This window comes from Bufo bufo, chromosome 6 (assembly GCF_905171765.1).
Source record: "Bufo bufo chromosome 6, aBufBuf1.1, whole genome shotgun sequence".
Lineage (NCBI taxonomy): Eukaryota > Metazoa > Chordata > Amphibia > Anura > Bufonidae > Bufo > Bufo bufo.
This window is the reverse complement of record NC_053394.1, coordinates 434,655,204-434,675,792: the sequence shown is the minus strand read 5'-3', so window position 1 is coordinate 434,675,792 and position 20,589 is coordinate 434,655,204. Positions and strand designations below refer to the sequence as shown.

At 50.1% G+C, this 20,589-nt stretch overlaps 1 protein-coding gene across 1 annotated transcript in view; it reads left to right on the top strand.

Annotated features, from left to right (window-relative positions):
- Positions 1-20,589, top strand: part of LOC121003062 (ABC-type organic anion transporter ABCA8-like) — a 242,076-nt gene that overhangs the window by 137,194 nt on the left and 84,293 nt on the right. The window contains exon 22 of the mRNA XM_040434618.1: positions 20,192-20,329. Within this exon, the coding sequence (XP_040290552.1) occupies positions 20,192-20,329 (138 nt within the window). The remainder of the gene's footprint in view (positions 1-20,191; positions 20,330-20,589) is intronic.

Below are 20,589 nucleotides of genomic sequence, written 5' to 3'. Positions count from 1 at the left end.
TATCTTGCGGAAGACTGGCCTGCATCTTTACTGTATCCAGTTGTAGCCCCAAGAAGGTAATTGAAGTACTAGGGCCTTCCACCTTATGCGGTGCCACTGGTACTTTGAGATCTTTGAATACAGTACGTAATATGTGCAGATCCCGGGGGGCTCGTGATGGGGGTTCAATTAACAAAAAATCATCCAAGTAATGAGTGACATGGTTAGCATGGAATCTATTAGCCAAAATCCAGTGTAGGGCCTTAGCAAATTGGTCAAACAACCCCGGACTGGATTTTGACCTGATAGTCAATGTGGCGAAACCAACCTCGCCACTGGGTTTCGGAGGGGCCTGGCTACCAGCCTCTTGCCTCAGGATTATGGCCCATACTAACTTTAAAGGAGCAGACAGACCGGCCGCACAGCTTAAATCTGTCTTTGGAATTGTATTTTGTTATGTGAGGGTACCCAGATAGCAAATTTTATTGTATTCGTGTATTCTGAGTGCCATTCACCTAATGATATGCACTCAGACTTGAGCTATCTGGGAATATGTTAAATGTCTGTGTTTGGGTGATGATTTCTGTCCTGTTGTCCCCACATGTGTATTGGCGATTTCCCTTTGTCCTGAGAGATAATTGAATTGCTCCTCGGGTGTCTCCAGGGCAGAGAGGAGGTGTGAGGAATATGGATTAATATTTACTGTCAGCCATGTCCTCACACCCCTATGTGCTGGCGGATAGCAGAGGTAGTGAACTCCACAGGAGGGCCCTGCTTCCCTGCTTCAAAGCCCCAGGCCTCTTGGCATACTCAGTGTACATGCAAAATTGGTTTCCACCCCCCCCCCCCAGGGGGTCCAGGCTTCGAGGAGGGGGTCGCGCCTCACCTCCACCAGGTTGGAGCCAAGGGAGTGTTGCAGGAAAGCCCCCAGCGGGGGGTGTCTGCCTTTGCCCGGGATCGATGGGACCTCCCAGACATGTTGGCGCCTGCCGTTCATGGGGAGTTGTGAACCGCCTGGCCATCGCAGGCGCAAACCGGATACATATTTGTGTCCCGGTGGCCATGAGGTACGTTCCCATGGTCTTTGTTTATTGAGACTAGGTCAGGGTAGAGAGATATCCATATCTCCCCATGGAAACCACATAACGGTGCCAGGTTTGGGCTCTACTTGTAGCCGGAACCCAGGCAGGTCCATTGGTCCCAGAACCATCTCCCTATGACCCTCTGGTCTGGAGCTATGAACCCTAAAGGGTTTTGTGGGTCATTTGCTGCCAGCCCAGAAGAGGGAGAGTGGACCCCTCCCTGAGGCCGGGAGGGGAGGGGCCGGCTACTGGTTAAAAGTCTGGTGCCAGCAAGTAGGCGCGTCTTTTCTCTGAAGAGGGGTCACATCCTACACATGTGTTTAGAGGGACCCAGGAAATAGCTGAGTTCATGGCCCTTCATGTGGACTGCAGCAAAGAACATCACAAGGAACTTTCCTCATACTTGGTAACTGACTTTTACCCTGCTTAACCCTGTTGTAACCATATAACCTGTAATCTGTAACCTCAGACCACTGTATATATTGTCTGTGTATATTGTGTATTATCTAGTGTGCCCATACGGCGATTAAATCTATAATTTAATCTTGTGCTATCTTGTATCTCGATCACGAATCCCCACGTCCGTGTTTTGGCCTAGTTATAAGCTACCGCGGGTTGGTTTCTGACCCTATATAATCCCGTTAGCGGACCGGGCTTATATAAAACTAGAACTGGTGGCAGATACCCAGGCTGAGGAGTCGCTGTTTCACTGCGGCAGTGACCAGGCTCTCTCAGCTTGTTGCCTTTCTGTGCCCGCGTGGACAGAAGGTGTGTGTAAGCTATACCAACATGACCTTACGTGCTCCCCTGGAGGGCGTAACTTCACGTTTTTGGTAAACCCTGTGATCATACCAGGTCTCGTGAGCTCGACGTGGTTGACGTCAGCGGGCACGAGGGGTGGTATTCATCACATATTGTTGGCAGCAAAGTGGGATCGAGATACTAGTGTGTGTGAGTGTGAGACCCATACTCCCAGACACTAAAGACGACCAGCAGTAGCTCTTGCCGCTGGAGTCTTAAGATCAGCTCAACACTAGACAGTCTGAGTGCAGATACAATAAGGTGTGTGGGCATCAGGTTGCAGTCGGTGTCAGTGACCATCCGTTGCAATGACGGCCAGTATGACGAGGAAAAGAGCTAAGGAGATCGCCGATGATTTGAATGATGGCGGGGAGGATGCAGTCCAGATGGGGGGCGGAGAGGAGGTGGAAGGCGAGGGGGAGCACAACCAAAGCTTCCCAAGGAGCCAGTCGCCAGAGGTGAGGTCCGGGGCGGGCCTCAATCCACTTGCCCATCCCCCCAGCCAAGCTGGCTCAGCTGCTCTCCTACAAGCTGCCATGGACCGTCTCCAGGCTGGAGACCAGGCAGCCTCTGAGCTCCTCCTCGCGGCTGCAGAGCGTCGCGAGCAAGCAGAGGCTGCGGAGCGTCGCGAGCAAGCAGAGGCTGCAGAGCGTCGAGAGCAAGCAGAGGCTGCAGAGCGTCGCGAGCAAGCAGAGGCTGCAGAGCGTCGCGAGCAGGCCGAGCGTGAGCACCAGCTACAGATGCTCCAGCTAAAGCTCCAATTCCAGCAGCCCTCCCAGCCCAATGTGAGTCTCCAGAGGTCCGGATTCCGAAACTGCGGGCGGAGGACTTTCCCCTACTGGACAAAGATGGGGACCTGGACACTTTTTTGTTGGCATTTGAGACAGCCTGCCATCAATACCAGCTGCCAGAGGACCAGTGGGTCAGATTCCTCACGCCACAGCTCAGGGGAAAAGCCCTTGAAATCTTCGGGTACCTGCCCAGCGAGACCATCCTGAGCTATGAGGACATCAAACAGGCTCTTGTCCGGCAGTATAACTTAACCCCTGAGTCGTACCGGAAAAGGCTCAGGAATTTGCACCGGGGTTCTACTCAGAGCTGGGCCGATCACATGCGAGCCTTGCTGAGAGCGGTCGACCAATGGACCACCGGGTTGGAGCTCTCCACCGTCCAGCAGCTGAAAGAGCTCATCGCCACAGAACAGTTCTTGTGGAAATGCCCAGAGGATCTCCAGCAGTACCTCCGTGACCGGAAGCCAAAGGAGGCCTCCGCAACAGCAGCCCTGGCCGATGAATACACCAACAACAGGACTTCAGAGGCCCGGAAACCGGTCGGCTGGAGAGGGGGTAAGACGCACACTGCACCTGCTACCCCTGCCCCTAGGCCCAAGTGGGCACCGGCCCCTGCTGCACTTTCCACGTCGGTGGGGGAACCCCGCCTGTGTCACCTGTGTAAGCAGCCAGGACACCTCAAAGCCATGTGTCCCCAGCGCCCGAGGGATCCGTCCCAGTCATCAACCCGGAAACCGTCCACTGTGTTGTGTGTGGGTGGGGGTGGTGGGAGGTCCCTTGACAATGTTCAACCGGTGACCGTGGGCCAGGCCGTGGCCATGGGACTTAGAGACACCGGCGCTGAAATGACACTGGTACGGCCTGAACTGGTGGCACCCCATGATTTACTGCCCGGGAGATCCCTCATTGTCTCCGGGATTGGAGGGGTAGAACCGGCGCTGCCCGTCGCCAAGGTCTATTTGGACTGGCGCGCCGGTCGAGGAGTATGGGAGGTGGGGGTATCCGCAAATATCCCCGCCAGTGTTTTTCTGGGGACAGACCTGGGGCGGCTTGTGTCTAAGTATGTGGCCGCTGACCCCCCGATGTCCGATTCCCCAGAATGTGATGTACCTGTAATGCCCCCCCCCCTGATACTGTGAATGTACCTATCATGCCTGTTTTGGGGGATGTGGGGGTGGGGGCTGTAATGAGTGCCTCTCCCCTTAGTGGGGAGGGGGTCATTCCTGCCAGCTGGGCTGAAACCCCAGGCTGTGGCCAGCAAGCCTGCTGGACCCTGTTGTCCTCCAGTGTGGTGACTGAGGGGACAAGCAGGGGGCAGACAGCTGCGGGGGAAGAGGATGCAAATGAGGTCAGGGCTGTCCCAGGAGAAGTAGGGCTGCCAGGTGAAGCCTCAGTGCAGGGTTCCTCCCCCACTGGGATGTCAGAGGGCCAGGTTAGTTCGTCTGGACTGGCGACTTGGTCGGGAGCCAAGGGAAAGCAGGCACTACCAGCAGTGGCAGCGGCCATAGCTGCTGTCACGCGCAGTGGGAGTGCTGGGGTCCTAGGGGCCCCTCAGGGGTCTGATGGCTTTCCCCCTTCCGACCAAGTGGTTGCCGAGTCAGAGGGAGGCCAGGAGACAGGTCCCGGGGACCTGACAGGGGACGTGGCAGTCTCGTCTATTCTGGCCACGTCCAGTCAGGAGTTTCAGGCAGCGTTAGCGGCTGACGCCAGCCTGAGCGCTCTCAAGGAGCAAGCGGAACAGCCCCCTTCGGACTCAGACCTTGAGCGGATGTTCTGGGACCAAGGACGGCTGTCCCGGGTCACGGTCCAGCCGGGCTCACGGGAGGCGTGGCCTAGGGACCGACAGCTAGTGGTACCCTATCAGTTCAGGACGGAGTTGTTGCAGGTTGCGCATGAGATTCCGATGGCTGGACACCTAGGGATCGCTAAGACAAGGGCCAGATTAGCCCAGCATTTCTACTGGCCAAAGATGGGGGCTGATGTGGTTGCCTACTGCCGTTCATGTGACACCTGCCAGCGGGTGGGGAAGGCGCGGCGGCGCCCCAAAGCCCCACTGGTAACGCTGCCCATAATTGAAGAGCCTTTCAGGAGGGTTGCTGTGGATCTCATTGGACCGCTGTCCATTCCCAGCAGCTCCGGGAAACGCTTCATATTGACGGTAGAAGACTATGCCACCCGGTACCCGGAGGCGGTAGCCTTGTCATCCATTCGGGCCGACAAGTTGGCTACTGCCTTGCTGGAGATTTTCTCCAGAGTAGGCTTTCCCCAGGAAATGCTCACCGACCGGGGGACCCAGTTCATGTCGCAATTGATGGAGTCCCTCTGTAGGCAAACACAGGTGCAACATCTGGTGACCAGCCCGTACCACCCACAGACCAACGTCCTGTGTAAACGATTTAATGGCACCTTAAAGCAGATGCTTAAGATGTTGGTCGACTCCCACGGGCGTGACTGGGAGCGGTACCTCCCACATCTACTGTTTGCCTACCGAGAGGTCCCACAGGCCTCCACGGGGTTCTCCCCCTTCGAGCTCCTGTACGGGCGACGTGTGCGGGGGCCCCTGGCTCTGGTGAAAGAGGCCTGGGAGGGAGAGGTAGCCACCCCTGGAGTGTCGGTCGTCGAGTATGTCATGCGCTTCCGGAACAAGATGCAGGCCTTGTCGCAGCTGGTGCACGATAATATGGAGCGGGCCCAGGCCGACCAGAAGCGATGGTATGACCAGAATGCTTGTGAGAGGACCTACCAGGTGGGTCAGAAGGTATGGGTACTGGTCCCCGTACCTCAGGACAAGCTTCAGGCGGCCTGGGAAGGCCCGTACCTCGTGCATCAGCGCCTCAATGCCGTGACGTACCTGGTCACCCTGGACCACGCCCGAGGAAGGCAGAAGGCCTTCCACGTGAACATGATGAAGGCTCATCATGAGAGGGAGGCATGTGCCCTCCCTGTCTGCAACCTCCCCGAAGAGGGAGAGGAGGAAACCCTCCTGGACATGCTCACCCAGGTGAAGGCGGATGGGTCCATCGAGGATGTGGAGGTGGGCCAACAGCTCTTGAAGGACCAACGGTCCCAGCTATGGGCCACCCTTCACCCCTTCCGGGAGTTGTTTAGCAACAAGCCCGGAAGGACTGAGTTGGCCGTCCATCACGTGGACACTAGGGATCACCCCCCAATCCGGCGTTCAGCATATCGGGTTTCCTTGGAGGTGCAGCAACACATGCGCCAGGAGATTGACGAGATGCTGAAGCTGGGGGTCATCCAGGCATCCAACAGCGCTTGGGCCTCGCCTGTGGTCCTCGTCCCAAAGAAGGACCGGACCACCCGGTTCTGCGTGGACTACAGGGGACTCAACGCTGTCTCGGTCACCGATGCGTACCCTATGCCACGCATCGATGACCTGCTCGATCAGTTGGCCGGGGCCCGGTACCTGACCATCATGGATCTGAGCAGGGGGTACTGGCAGATTCCCCTGACCCAGGAGGCGCGGGAACGCTCTGCCTTTATCACTCCCTTTGGATTGTACGAATCCACAGTGATGCCGTTCGGCATGAAGAATGCCCCTGCCACTTTTCAGCGGATGGTCAACACGCTGCTTAAGGGACTTGAAGAGTACGCAGCCGCGTACCTGGATGACATTGCCGTCTTCAGTCCCACCTGGGAGGATCACCTACAGCACCTGACGCAGGTGCTGGGGCGGATCCACCAGGCAGGCTTGACCATCAAGCCGGAAAAGTGCCAGCTGGGCATGAGCGAGGTCCACTACCTGGGGCACCGGGTAGGCGGGGGGACCCTTAAGCCAGAGCCGGGGAAAGTGGATGCTATCGCATCCTGGCCCACCCCCAGGACGAAGAAGCAGGTGATGTCCTTCCTGGGCACCGCCGGGTACTATAGAAGGTTCGTCCCCCACTATAGTAGCCTGGCGAAGCCCTTGACGGACCTCACCAAGAAGAAGCTGCCCTCCGCAGTCGATTGGACGAACGACTGCGAGACGGCCTTCCGAGCGCTGAAGGCCGCCCTCTCGAGCTTCCCTGTACTACAGGCGGCCGACTTCACGCTGCCGTTTATAGTGCAGACCGACGCCAATGATTTTGGCCTCGGTGCCGTACTCAGCCAGGTTGACACTACGGGCCAGGAACACCCCGTTCTGTACCTGAGTCGGAAGCTCCTGCCGAGGGAGGTGGTGTACTCCACTATGGAGAAGGAGTGCCTGGCAATTGTCTGGGCCCTGCAACGGTTGCAGCCGTATTTATACGGGCGCCGCTTCACGGTGGAGACCGACCACAACCCCCTCAGCTGGTTAAACACTGTATCCGGGACGAATGGGAGGCTGCTACGCTGGAGCCTAGCTCTCCAGCAGTATCACTTGACCATTCGCCACAAAAGGGGCCGTGACCACGGGAACGCCGATGGGCTATCCCGACAAGGAGAGGGTGCGGATGGGCGCACGGGGGAACACAGGAATGTGCTGCCCCCTGGCGCCCTCTAAAGGGGGGAGGTGTGAGGAATATGGATTAATATTTACTGTCAGCCATGTCCTCACACCCCTATGTGCTGGCGGATAGCAGAGGTAGTGAACTCCACAGGAGGGCCCTGCTTCCCTGCTTCAAAGCCCCAGGCCTCTTGGTATACTCAGTGTATATGCAAAATTGGTTTCCACCCCCCCCCCCCAGGGGGTCCAGGCTTCGAGGAGAGGGTCGCGCCTCACCTCCACCAGGTTGGAGCCAAGGGAGTGTTGCAGGAAAGCCCCCAGCGGGGGGTGTCTGCCTTTGCCCGGGATCGATGGGACCTCCCAGACATGTTGGCGCCTGCCGTTCATGGGGAGTTGTGAACCGCCTGGCCATCGCAGGCGCAAACCGGATACATATTTGTGTCCCGGTGGCCATGAGGTACGTTCCCATGGTCTTTGTTTATTGAGACTAGGTCAGGGTAGAGAGATATCCATATCTCCCCATGGAAACCACATAACGGTGCCAGGTTTGGGCTCTACTTGTAGCCGGAACCCAGGCAGGTCCATTGGTCCCAGAACCATCTCCCTATGACCCTCTGGTCTGGAGCTATGAACCCTAAAGGGTTTTGTGGGTCATTTGCTGCCAGCCCAGAAGAGGGGGAGTGGACCCCTCCCTGAGGCCGGGAGGGGAGGGGCCGGCTACTGGTTAAAAGTCTGGTGCCAGCAAGTAGGCGCGTCTTTTCTCTGAAGAGGGGTCACATCCTACACATGTGTTTAGAGGGACCCAGGAAATAGCTGAGTTCATGGCCCTTCATGTGGACTGCAGCAAAGAACATCACAAGGAACTTTCCTCATACTTGGTAACTGACTTTTACCCTGCTTAACCCTGTTGTAACCATATAACCTGTAATCTGTAACCTCAGACCACTGTATATATTGTCTGTGTATATTGTGTATTATCTAGTGTGCCCATACGGCGATTAAATCTATAATTTAATCTTGTGCTATCTTGTATCTCGATCACGAATCCCCACGTCCGTGTTTTGGCCTAGTTATAAGCTACCGCGGGTTGGTTTCTGACCCTATATAATCCCGTTAGCGGACCGGGCTTATATAAAACTAGAACTGGTGGCAGATACCCAGGCTGAGGAGTCGCTGTTTCACTGCGGCAGTGACCAGGCTCTCTCAGCTTGTTGCCTTTCTGTGCCCGCGTGGACAGAAGGTGTGTGTAAGCTATACCAACCTGACCTTACGTGCTCCCCTGGAGGGCGTAACTTCACGTTTTTGGTAAACCCTGTGATCATACCAGGTCTCGTGAGCTCGACGTGGTTGACGTCAGCGGGCACGAGGGGTGGTATTCATCACAGGAGGAAACCATGATGCATTGTGGGGATGTATTTTGTCTGTGTATCCTGCAGTGCTGCATATCTGTCCTGTGTCACAGTCTTCATTCTGGTCCCCTAGGGGCATGTCCACCAGATGGGGACCTGCATAAATACGGGCGGGTAGCCCTCAATAAAGCGTTCCTGTTTTACCCTTTATCATGTTGAGGCTGATGTTTGGGTAACTGATCGACGCTGGGGATTGCTATATGCTGGGAGATTTGCTATACTCCCCTGGCTATAACTACTAGCTCTTTTAAGAGCTGTTCCTGCTCTCTGGTTTTAGGAGAGGTTCACCCACTGGAGCCTGGAGGCTTGTCGTAGGTCCAGGGTGGGTAGGAGACGGTGAGACCTCAACCAAGCTTCGGCGGTTCGTGGGGTCTGCAGTACGGTGTCAAGTGGAGTGCTTGGAGTGCTTGGAGTCCTCGGAAAGCACTAGGAGCATCTATCAACGGAGGTACCCGGTCGGGTTGCTAGGAGATCCGTTACATTTGGACCTAGTGGCAAGCAGTGGGATGGCATCCTAGTGTGGCGAGGTGAGAGTCTCCCCAGTTATGAGCAGTGGCTACAGAAGCGTGTGGCGATGCGGATGGGTCTCTTGGGAGAGCAGCCCCTGGATGACTGGGTAACAGAGCTCCAGAACCTGGTATGTAAGGAGCTTTGGCTAGAGGACGCTTACCAGGCCCTAAGGTGGCATGTCATTCAACATTCCCCCTGGATGGCTGAGCACGACAGACCCGAGGGTGAGGAGTTTGATGGACCGGGGTTACTATGGGATGCCTTGGAGGAGGACATTGATCTTGGCAGCACGGAGGAGTCTAGGTTTTGGGATATCTACGACTACCGGATGGGCATGCATGTTTATGCTGACGGAAGGGAGGTGAGCAAAGACATGACCCACCTGGTAACAAGGGACTGGGAGCTGGAGCAGACCTACCAACACCTGCTCAGCTCCATTCACCCCCAACCTACTCGACAAGCAGAGCCAGATCTGCCCTCCTGCAACTGGGAAGACTTGCCGGCAATACCCCCTGCTTCCCTACCAACTCCCAAAGTAGGGTACTTCATCGACTGGTTCTGGGAAGACCTCCCGATGACAGGTGGAGATGGGACCGAGGTCCCTCCACCGGCCCTACAGAGATGCTGGACGGCCGGTTCAGATCCCCCACCAACCCTGCAGGAATGCCAGGAGGAGGAGGTAAGCGATTCCTCCTCTCCACAGCCGATCTGCAACAAGGTCCTGGGGATAGGATTCCCTGACCACATCCCAGCGGAAGAGCTGGCATCTGGGCAGAGCGCAGTCAGCCTCTGCCCTCCTCTATCCTCTTATCCAGAGCCTGACTCCCCACAGGCTACCCCAGCAGAAGAGCTGGCATCTGGGCAGAGCGCAGTCAGCCTCTGCCCTCCTCTATCCTCTTCTCCAGAGGCTGACTTTCCACAGGCTACCCCAGCGGAAGCGCTGGCATCTGGGCAGAGTGCAGTCGGCCTCTGCCCTCCCCTATCCTCTTCTCCAGAGCCGGACTTCCCACAGGCTACCCCAACGGAAGAGCTGGCATCGGGGCAGAGCGCAGTCGGCCTCTGCCCACCAAGTACCTACAGCTCCAAGCTAGAGAGCAACAAGGAAGCAAGGAGTAGCAGATGCCCCCTCAACAGCTGGGGACATACAGAACAGAGCCAGGCCCCAAAATTCAACAGGTCCAGTATTGGGTTGTGGGTGGACTGCCAGACTAACTCAAATACCGACCGGCATGAGGTCAGGTATCTGGTTAGTCTTCCCTGGGAGGGGGAGATGTGTGGCGAAACCAACCTCGCCACTGGGTTTCGGAGGGGCCTGGCTACCAGCCTCTTGCCTCAGGATTATGGCCCATACTAACTTTAAAGGAGAAGACAGACCGGCCGCACAGCTTAAATCTGTCTTTGCAATTGTATTTTGTTATGTGAGGGTACCCAGATAGCTAATTTTATTGTATTTGTGTATTCTGAGTGCCATTCACCTAATGATATGCACTCAGACTTGAGCTATCTGGGGATATGTTAATGATTAAATCACATGCGGTCTCTAACAACGGAGGTACACTCCCACAAAATATGAAACTACACAACAAATGGAGTGCTGCCACAATATTTGTCAATAAAAGATCAAATTTTATTCATATAGCAATTAAAATAATGTCATATTATACACATCATGAGTAAAAATACGTGGGGACAACACAGTCATACATCACCCTGTCAACACACCCGTATAGAAACTGCTAAATAGTATACCCCCATATGGTCAGTAATCATGGAAGAATTTCCTGGTAAATGATTTGGGATGGGGATATGCAGTATGAAAACCTATCTAAGATAAAGGCATGCCTCCCTTACAACTGATTGCCGCATCACCAAGGCACAGACCACACAGGTCAAACAAAAAACCGAGGGTGCAAGTGGTAAGACGGAACATACCGAAAAAGCGGGGGCTGCTGGCAGGGTCAAAGCGCTCCTCAACGCGCGTTTCGCGTAATTGCTTCCTCAGGAGGAGTTTGATAAATGGGGAAATAAGGGAGATTTAAAAAGGGGCCGCTCACCTATCAAGTGCTCTGATTGGATCACGTGACCTATTCCATGATTCTACGTCAGTGTATCGGCGCATGGCCAGTCGGCGTCCGCCACGTCCTGGAACTTCCGCCCTTCCCCTGAGGCCGATGGAGGAGAGGGCGGTCGCACGTCAATGACGTTGATCGCCGTCGCCACCACCAAGCCTACACAAGAGAGGAACAGCCGAAGCAGGCGCGCGGACCGGCCGGACATGCGCACACACAACGCAGATGAATCGCAACAATGGCGATCACTACAAGTGTTCACATGTATACATTCAGTGCATTAAGGGGAGTATAAAACTAAGTCCTATCTATTGCAAAAAATTCAGATGGTGTATAATGACAAGCATAAGAAATAATTTATATAATATGATACAAAAGTGCAAGTGCAATATAGTATAACAATAATAAATGACAGCTATGCTGCCATACAGTGCATATTTCATTATTGACAATTCATAACTACTGCGATTGCCAATTATTACATGTTGATATAATTAAGACAAAAATAACAATAAGAGATACATTAAAGTGCTAAATATATACGGTACAAAAGGTAAGTGATAGTGCAGTGCATAAATATCAAAATTAAGCACGATACTATTGTAAAAATATTTTTGAAAAAACCTGTGCATACATGATCACTCTAGTAGTTCATTACCAATTTAATAAATACATATTGAAAGAGATCACAGTTTAAAAATTCCGCGACATGGATCATCAATTGAGTGCGGTTCCAAAAAGAAGAAGAATGAATCATGGAAAAATATCTGTATTCACAGTGAGTCGGCAAACTAGAACAACATAAAACAATTATTAGTATACATATAAATTCATCCAAACATCACGAGTATTTATATGATAAAAAATGGGTATAAATCCCATTCCCCCCCTAAAATAATGCCATTGTTCAGAGAAAAGAACCAAAGCCAAAGCTTTCGTTTAGTCCCTTGGGGGTCAGAGTTTTGAGACGAAATATCCATCTCGTCTCAATCTGGGCCAAGATTTTGCTATAATTGCCCCCTCTGATCCCCAGGTGTACTTTGTCTATGCCCCTAAACCGCAGTCCACTTGGATTGCATTGGTGGTGGATTTTGAAATGTTTGGGCAAGGTTTTTAATTCATTAAGGTCCATGGCCTCTTTGGCCTTTTCTATGTCTCGCACATGTTCGTGTATCCTTTTGCGAAACTCTCTAGTAGTGAGACCGATATCAATTTTATCACATGGACAGGTGGCATAATAAATAATTCCAGTAGACAAACAGGAAATGTATTCTCTGATGTCATAAATTTTGCTTTTATCAGAGTCTGTGAATTGGGTAAGTTTATCCATGTTGGCACATGCCTTGCATGTGCCACATGGGTATGACCCCTTAGTTATTAGTCGGGGATCTATCTTTCGCCCCGGTACATAATGACTACGGACTAGTGTGTCCTTTAAATTTTTTGAGCGTCTGGCTGTCAGCAATAGTCTATCTGGGATGCATTTGGTTAATTTGGTGTCGGTCCTAAGAATACTCCAATGCCTGTTCAGGATCTCATGAAGGTGTTTCCATTGATTATTGTAGTTCGTAATGAACCTTATATCTTGATTAGGAATTGATGTTGTTTTTCCAATCTTTTTCTCCTCATTCGGGCACAGTAGTTTGTCCCTTTTGCGTGTCTTCGCTATTTGAACTCCCTTTTTTATTTGTCTATTACTGTACCCTCTTTCCCTAAACCGATTTTTTAATTTCTCAGCTTCCTCCAAATAATTGGCTTCATTTGAACATATCCTTTTAAGGCGTATAAACTGACCTTTGGGGATCCCATCAATAGTGGATCTTGGATGCGCAGAATTTGCGTGTAATAGAGAATTGACCGCAGTTGTTTTCCTGTATATCTCAGTATGCAGTTTTCCTTCATCATCAGCCTTGATTTTTATATCCAAGAAGTCAATTTCACGTCCTGCTTTGAAGGAGAGTTTGATGTTAGACACGTTGTTATTTAAATCACTCATGAATATATTGAGATCTTCCATGGTGCCCTCCCATATGAACAAAATGTCATCGATGTATCGAGTCCAATTATGGACTCTATCGATACACTTAAGGAGGCCCCCATGGAAGATCTCTCTCTCCCAAGCTCCCAAGAACAGATTGGCATACGATGGGGCACAAGTGGCCCCCATCGCAACGCCTTGTGTCTGTAAATAAAATCTGTCCTTGAAGACAAAGAAATTGTGATGTAATATGAAATCCAATAATTGTAATAACAATTGATTGAAAGAGGGTTCCAAGTTATTACTTTTCAGGAAGTCCGAAGTAGCACGCAATCCATCCTCATGACGTATACTTGTATAGAGGGACTCTACATCTGCCGTCACCAAGATCATCTCTCCTGTCAGCTGTATTCCTTCCAATCTATTTAAAACGACAGTAGTGTCCTGTACAAAGGAAGGAAGACTGATCACCAACTGTTGTAGGTAAAAATCAACAAACCTACAGATATTAGGTTTGCTGAGGCTTTCATTACCTGCAACAATAGGTCGTCCCGGTGGATCAGTTTTGCTCTTATGGACTTTTGGGATAATATAAAAGGTTGCCACTTTTACATGCTGAGTCATAAGATTGTCTTTGATTTTTTTTGAAATGACGTTCTTATCAACTGCTACATTAAGGATTGTGTCAAGTTTGTTCTGAAAACAGACAAGGGGGTTATCAGGTAGGATTCTATAACAATTCCTATCTTTGAGTAGTTTGAATGCTTGATGTTCATACATTTCTAGTGGCCATACCACAATATTCCCTCCCTTATCTGCTGCTTTGATTACCACCTCCTCCATTTCTTTTAATTCCTTAAGTGCCAGATATTCATTCTTGCTCAAGTTTTTACAGGTTTTACCCTTCTTAATTTTACTTAAATCTTCACATACCATTTTGACAAAAATGTCTATGGCTGGGCATAAGTAAAATGGAGGGAATGTCTGTGATTTTTTTGCAATCCCCTTTGGTAGCACACTCACCTCCTTATTCTCACCCATTTCATTTTGTTCAGCCAACTCTTCCAATATTTTTAGTGCCTCTCTCTCTTCCTCTGTCACTAACCAATCTTCACACCGTGTCTTATAGTGTAATTTTCTTAACAACAATTTTCTAGCGAACAGGTGAGTATCTTTTACAGCCGTAAAGACATCTATATCTGTAGTTGGACAAAAAGTTAGTCCTCTTTCTAAAACCGCAATTTGATCATTGGTTAATACTATCTTAGAAAGATTGATTACCTGTGGCGTATCCTCTTTTCCTTTTTTCAGAATTTTATTGTCAGCTTTATCATATTTCCGTTTGCCATATTGATTACGGGTTAGCCAATTACCCCTCGTACGTCCTGTATAAGCATTGGTGGATTCCCCCTTCTGGGAGTTGGAATCAGAGACTGAACTCATCGAGGAGATGGAAGAGCTGTGAACTCGTGTTGCCCCATCTCCTATGTCTTGCAACCATTTATAGACCTTGCGATTATTGTAATCCGACACATCTCGCTGGAATTTCTGCATCTTTTGTGTCGTAATTTCTTTTTCCCAGGTCATATAACTGGATGTAAGATCTTCCTCAAACTTCTGGAGGTCCTCCCCTATACTGGCACCCTGGATTTGACTTTGCAAGACAGAAATTTCTGTTTCCAGAGACTTCAATCTCCTACTGTTGGCTTCTACAATAATTTCCATGAATTCAAAAGAACATTTATTAACTGATTCTTCCCATCTCTTTTTCAAATCCTCATCATCCATGCCGAAATTCGGGAATTTCTGTATTCTGAGGCCTCTCGGAATAATTTTTTTACCAATGTAACTTTCAATTGTTTTCTTATTCCACCACGTTTTGATTTTTTTGTGACATAGATTTTTAAACTTTCTCTGTAATTCCTTAATCTGAACAATGGCATCATTAAAAACAGGCTGCGCATCCCCACTAAATAGATTGTCAGCTTGTGCCAACCAGGTCTGCTCTCTGGCTCCTACGTCCATGACGAATTTAGACCAAAAGTGCTCTGTCAAAAAACAGAATGTAGAATGATTAAATCACATGCGGTCTCTAACAACGGAGGTACACTCCCACAAAATATGAAACTACACAACAAATGGAGTGCTGCCACAATATTTGTCAATAAAAGATCAAATTTTATTCATATAGCAATTAAAATAATGTCATATTATACACATCATGAGTAAAAATACGTGGGGACAACACAGTCATACATCACCCTGTCAACACACCCGTATAGAAACTGCTAAATAGTATACCCCCATATGGTCAGTAATCATGGAAGACTGGCCTGCATCTTTACTGTATCCAGTTGTAGCCCCAAGAAGGTAATTGAAGTACTAGGGCCTTCCACCTTATGCGGTGCCACTGGTACTTTGAGATCTTTGAATACAGTACGTAATATGTGCAGATCCCGGGGGGCTCGTGATGGGGGTTCAATTAACAAAAAATCATCCAAGTAATGAGTGACATGGTTAGCATGGAATCTATTAGCCAAAATCCAGTGTAGGGCCTTAGCAAATTGGTCAAACAACTCCGGACTGGATTTTGACCTGATAGTCAATGTGGCGAAACCAACCTCGCCACTGGGTTTCGGAGGGACCTGGCTACCAGCCTCTTGCCTCAGGATTATGGCCCATACTAACTTTAAAGGAGCAGACAGACGGGCCGCACAGCTTAAATCTGTCTTTGGAATTGTATTTTGTTATGTGAGGGTACCCAGATAGCAAATTTTATTGTATTCGTGTATTCTGAGTGCCATTCACCTAATGATATGCACTCAGACTTGAGCTATCTGGGAATATGTTAAATGTCTGTGTTTGGGTGGTGATTTCTGTCCTGTTGTCCCCACATGTGTATTGGCGATTTCCCTTTGTCTTGAGAGATAATTGGATTACTCCTCGGGTGTCTCCAGGGCAGAGAGGAGGAAACCATGATGCATTGTGGGGATGTATTGTGTCTGTGTATCCTGCAGTGCTGCATATCTGTCCTGTGTCACAGTCTTCATTCTGGTCCCCTAGGGGCGTGTCCACCAGATGGGGACCTGCATAAATATGGGCGGGTAGCCCTCAATAAAGTGTGCCTGTTTTATCCTTCATCATGTTGAGGCTGGTGTTTTGGTAACTGATCGACACTGGGGATTGCTATACGCTGGGAGATTTGCTATACTCCCCTGGCTATAACTACTAGCTCTTTTAAGAGCTGTTCCTGCTCTCTGGTTTTAGGAGAGGTTCACCCACTGGAGCCTGGAGCCTTGTCGTAGGTCCAGGGTGGGTAGGAGACGGTGAGACCTCAACCAAGCTTCGGCGGTTCATGGGGTCTGCAGTGCGTACGGTGTCAAGTGGAGTGCTTGGAGTCCTCGGAAAGCACTAGGAGCATCTATCAACGGAGGTACCCGGTCGGGGTGCTAGGAGATCCGTTACAGTCAACTTATTAGAAAAATAATACTGACCTTCCTCCCACCTGATACCGTGCCAGTGCAATAACTTGGGCTGTAAGGGAAGTAGTTTAAAGGCGTCTGTAATGTCTGCTTTTGACAACCATGTGCCTTTACCTAAGAGAAATATCACCTGGATAGCCTCGTCAATTGAAGAGTACTTCATAGAGAACTCCTCTGATGGTATCAAGGAGTTCAGACTGGATATAGGTAAGGATTGTGGAGCTGACAAATGGTAAATTAACCTTTTTTTATTGGAGAATTTCCCGGTTACCACCCCTACAAGGTTTACCCTCCAACAGTCAAAGGGGGGCTGACTAAATGGACCTATCAAATAACCCTTCTCAAATTCGGTCTGTATCAGCTCTGAGACTGACACTGGGTCTCTGAGGGCCGACAGCAGGTTCCTACACTCATAAGAAAACTGAGGTAATGCAACTAGACCCGTATGAAAACCATTAATCAAGCTGTTCGCCACATATTTAACCCAGCCGGGCTCCGGATGGTCTCTTAAATAACAATTAAGCAGTTCAGCGTCTACCACGCCTAGTCATGCTGTGTGGTTATTCCTCTGAGGACAAGCCACACGGGGATGAGCCCTAAAACAAATAGAACACAAGTGTAACAACCTACACTGACTGTAGTGACACGCCGTGAAATAAAAATTATTACACACTTGTGATCTACCAAGATGCTTATTTGGTCGGCCCAATTTATCCACCCCTGACACAACCCTGCCATTGCTGGTCGATTGACCCGGAATGTTCCTAGTCTGTGAGGTCTCTGTTGGTATAATAAGACTGGAACACCATTCAGTTGTATGCGAGTAGGAGCTACATGTGGCACATGCCGGGGATTTAAGACCCGCAAAGTGGCGGCAGAACAGCTCCGTGTCGATACTCGACCAGTCAATGACATGTTGGCACTGCGCCAGTGCGGCAGCTGCCTTGGCTGAAAACGAACGGTGATAGTCATAAAACGCTGTACCACCGTATTTATACCCTAAATCCACCACCTTATACAAATAAAGATCCAACTCCTCCCTCCTATGTGGGCTAACTAGTGAGACAACATCCCGAAATAAACTAAACGCTAGGACAAATTCTGCAACACTTAGCTTCCTATTGAGTCTGACATCTTTGGACTTTAGAACAATGGACACTTCCCCACAGGCTGTCGTCTTATTATCAGGAACCTCATGCGTTGCTATAAGTAACAACACTAAATTAACATCCTTACCCTCGAGGATGTCCTGGCGAATGTTGGCTGGGATGAAATGTGATGGTGCTATACTGGGAAGATTAACTAAACCACCAGCAACACTGGACATCTGAAATAGACGTGGCCATTGAATTGATGATTGCATGCAGCTGGGTCAGGGAAGTCTGTATCGTGTTCATGGACACTACGTCCTGACTAGGACCTGCCGACTCTGAAAAGAGTAGCGGTAAAGTTCCGCTTTCCTAGCTATTGCTGGGAAAGGAATTCCTCTCTTCAGTAATTCTGCCGTCAGCTTGGGAAAGTCCAAGACCTTATCGAAGGAACTGTGCCCCGTACAGACTGTTGATCCATGCTTCCATGCAATGAAGACGTGCCCTCGATGTCCGAGTTATGTGACATTGTGCAACAAAAACAAGACAAATTACAAAGTAACCAACCGAAGCAGCCCCCTAGTATTGACACCTCTAATAGACCGAAGCCACCTGGTGCCTATGACATGACAAGCTTCCAAACCGTGCGTGTAGATGTGACTGTTCAATATCATGCCTATATGCTCTACCAATTACTAGTGGTAGACGTGACCGAACTGTCGTAATCTGGTGCCTGTTAGTCGTGATTAACCTTGTAATATCGTGCCTATAACCATGCCTGTAGTCGTGACCGACTGCGTAATCTCGTGCCTATAATCGTGACAGACTTCGTAATCTCATGCCTGTAGTCATGACAGGACTTAAACATTGTGTCTGTAGTCGTGACAGACTTTGTAGTAACGTGCCTGTAGTCGTGACAGACTTTGTAGTAACGTGCCTGTAGTCGTGACAGACTTTGTAACCTTGCGCCTATAGTCGTGACAGGACTTAAACCTCATGCCTGTAGTCGTGACAGACTTCGTAATCTCGTGCCTGTAGTCATGACAGACTTCGTAATCTCGTGCCTGTAGTCATGACAGACTTCGTAATCTCGTGCCTGTAGTCATGACAGACTTCGTAATCTCGTGTCTGTAGTCATGACAGACTTTGTAATCTCGCACCTGTAGTCGTGTCAGACTTTGTAATACCATGCCTATAGCCGTGACAGGTTTGAGCAATCCTGGCGAATCTAGGTGCCACCTAGTGCCCCCCAACATTGACTTGACCCATCAAGACCATACCTACCCTCTGACCAGCCGTATGCGAGACACGACACTAGACTGCCCGAGCATGGCACAAAGAAGGCATTTACTTAATGGTCGGAAGAGAAGAGAAGAAAAAATATATATATTTTCCTTTTTTTATTTTTTTTTATACACGCGCCAAGTGAGTAGGTGCAGCAATACCCACCCGATTTGACGTAACTAAGTGCCGCTGCCTTGTCCTGGCAGACCGACTAACTCCTACTCCCAATTCGTCAGGAGCCGAACTGTAAATGAGAACCGTCCCCCTGCCTTTGGATCAGCAGTCAGAACAACCGCCGACTTGCTCTGTATGAGTTGAGACAATCCATCAGGAATGTGTCGTGAGACGTGGGACACAGCTGTGACATGACTGAAATTTTATTTACGATCCTTGATTTCTATAGATAAGCCAAAAACATGCCGTATCTTCTCCTCCTGGGGGTTGGACCCATGCCCTATTTATCGGACCATGTAGATAAATACCTGGCATTATCCACTGCATGATCCCCAAGATCTATCTAATCCTATCTTATTGATTAGCTTAAAAGTGCTGCGCAGACACTTGAAATCCGGTACGGACGAAAAGCCCAGTGCGCATGCCCTGAACACCACCCCCCAGTGCGCATGTGCTGCGCAGTCCCTAGCTGCGCGGACACTTGACATCCGGCACAGAAGACCAACCCAGTGCGCATGCCCTGCGCCGACCGCTGGCTGTTAGCGGAACGCGGGGCCAACTACTGAAACCGGCCCCCCAACCGACCAGTACGTGCCCGGAGCGTGACCGCTGTGAGTAAGGCCGACACCCCCCCCCCATCGTTGCTTGCCCCGGATCGCCACATGAACCCCCCTCCCTCTGCCCAACCCCGATCCTACCTCAACAGCAGTGGCTCCCCCGATACGACTACCACTTCCTCCGCTGCACCCTCCGTTGAAGAAAAAACGCCACAAGATTGAGAATGAATTTGCCGATCACTTGCCAAATTATAGTCTATGGGTGCGTCAAGCCAATACGTTTCTATACGTTTTTTGTTTGTTTACAAATGTAACCGCTTGACGTACAGCAAAAACGAGAAGCAGGACTGATCTCTGATGAAACAGACACAATCTGATGCAAACTGCTCAAAATAACAGATCAGTTTTTTATCTTTTTTACCTGTTCCTCTGACGGATCAGAAGAACGGAAAGCTAAACAGTGATGTGAACTCGGCTACATAAGCCGGAGAAGTGCTCCTGTTGTCGGCAGCAGGGGGCGCTCTGTGCACAGAATCAATATTTCCGTTCCTTTATTTCCAGAATTACCACTTCAGGATCATTGGAAATCCGCGAGCGCTAAACGGACTGCCGGTGCTGGTGAATATTCTCAGTAACGCCTTCCTGAAAAGCTTCAGATCCACAGAGAAGATCGAAATCTGGACTAAGCCCATCCAAACTGTGAGTCCTGATTATAGAATACGAACTCCTACGATTACTCTGTTCACATTGTCTATAACAGAAGCCACAACGCTCTTCTAGATCGGACACTAATGGCGCCCCGTGGACCCCTCTGGCTTATAATGGGGTCCGACCAGCATGCCAATCTGACAGAAGTGTGAACAGAGTCAAATATAAAAGCCACTGACTTGTCCTCTTCTCCCAACTTGATTTCTGGTGTTGACCCCATTTTTGGCTGACATTACACCCCCCTCAGGTTA